The sequence below is a fragment of the Sceloporus undulatus genome, chromosome 5, assembly GCF_019175285.1.
Source record: "Sceloporus undulatus isolate JIND9_A2432 ecotype Alabama chromosome 5, SceUnd_v1.1, whole genome shotgun sequence".
Lineage (NCBI taxonomy): Eukaryota > Metazoa > Chordata > Lepidosauria > Squamata > Phrynosomatidae > Sceloporus > Sceloporus undulatus.
The window spans coordinates 89,126,896-89,127,966 of record NC_056526.1 but is presented as its reverse complement, the minus strand read 5'-3'; the positions used below and the strand labels follow the sequence as shown (position 1 = coordinate 89,127,966).

General features: G+C 44.0%; 1 protein-coding gene across 2 annotated transcripts in view; it reads right to left on the bottom strand.

Annotated features, from left to right (window-relative positions):
• The window catches only part of BHLHE41 (basic helix-loop-helix family member e41), an 8,398-nt gene that overhangs the window by 6,295 nt on the left and 1,032 nt on the right, over nt 1–1,071 (bottom strand). For both annotated transcript variants that reach the window (XM_042470257.1, XM_042470256.1), the window contains exon 3: nt 914–1,021. In XM_042470257.1, the coding sequence (XP_042326191.1) occupies nt 914–1,021 (108 nt within the window). The remainder of the gene's footprint in view (nt 1–913; nt 1,022–1,071) is intronic.

The window sequence follows — 1,071 nt, the reverse complement described above, 5'->3', positions numbered from 1 at the left end:
TAGATAGATAGATAGATAGATAGATAGATAGATAGATAGATAGATAGATAGTATCTGAAAATAAATTTTTAAAACCTTATTCTTCTTTTTGCTCACTTGGATGTAAATCTTGCTGATCCATAGGGCTTCTTCTAAGACACACACACACACACATGCACACACACACATTCCATAGGGCTTCTTCCATAGGGCATATATATATATATATATCTTAGAAGAAGGTAGGATTTACATCCAAGTAAACAAAAAGAAGAAGAATGTTTTACAATTTTATTTTCAGACATGTACAACATTATCTATCCCTGCTTACTCAGAATTAAGTCCCCCTTAATTCAACAAGAAAGGTAGTGTGGTGTAAGGGTTTGACCCCTGGACTACGACTCTGGAGTCCAGGGTTCGAATCCCAGTTTGGCCACATCAACCGACTAGGTGACCTTGGGTGAGTCACACTCTCTCAGCCTCAGAGGACGGCAGTGGCAAACGCACACCGTGAGAAACATGCCAAGGCAATCTTGTGACAGGGTCGCCTCGAAGGCACAACAACAAGCGAGCCATAATCCCAAGTAATGTGCATAAGAGTCCGGTTTCACAACACGAGGCTATGTGTGTGTACTATTAGTCTCCTATTAGTGTGTCTACGATTAGGTAAAATCTATGATATCCAGTGGGTTGGAGCCAGAGGTAGTCCTACTGCAACTAGACTTAAAGTGACGACGGACCCGAGCCCCATTTATTTCAATGGCTCTCATCTTGGGATGAGTGACTCTGCCTGGATACTGTCCATGACTCCTAGTGGGCAGAGCACTGCAGCCTTGCTAGCAAAGATAAGGACCATGGGCATGATGCTAAAGAGAGATGCCAGGGATGTCTGAAGGTCTCTGAAGCCAGGGACATGGGTCCTGACTGAACTTACTGTCAGCTTGAGATGCTCCGGCAATAAATCTTTCAGCTGAGCAATGCACTCATTAATCCTGTCTCGCCTTTTCTTCTCTATCAATCTGTGCGGCAGTTTGTAGGTTTCCTGATAGAGGGAAAGACGCAGGGAGGGAAAGGACAAGGTTGGCTAATAGC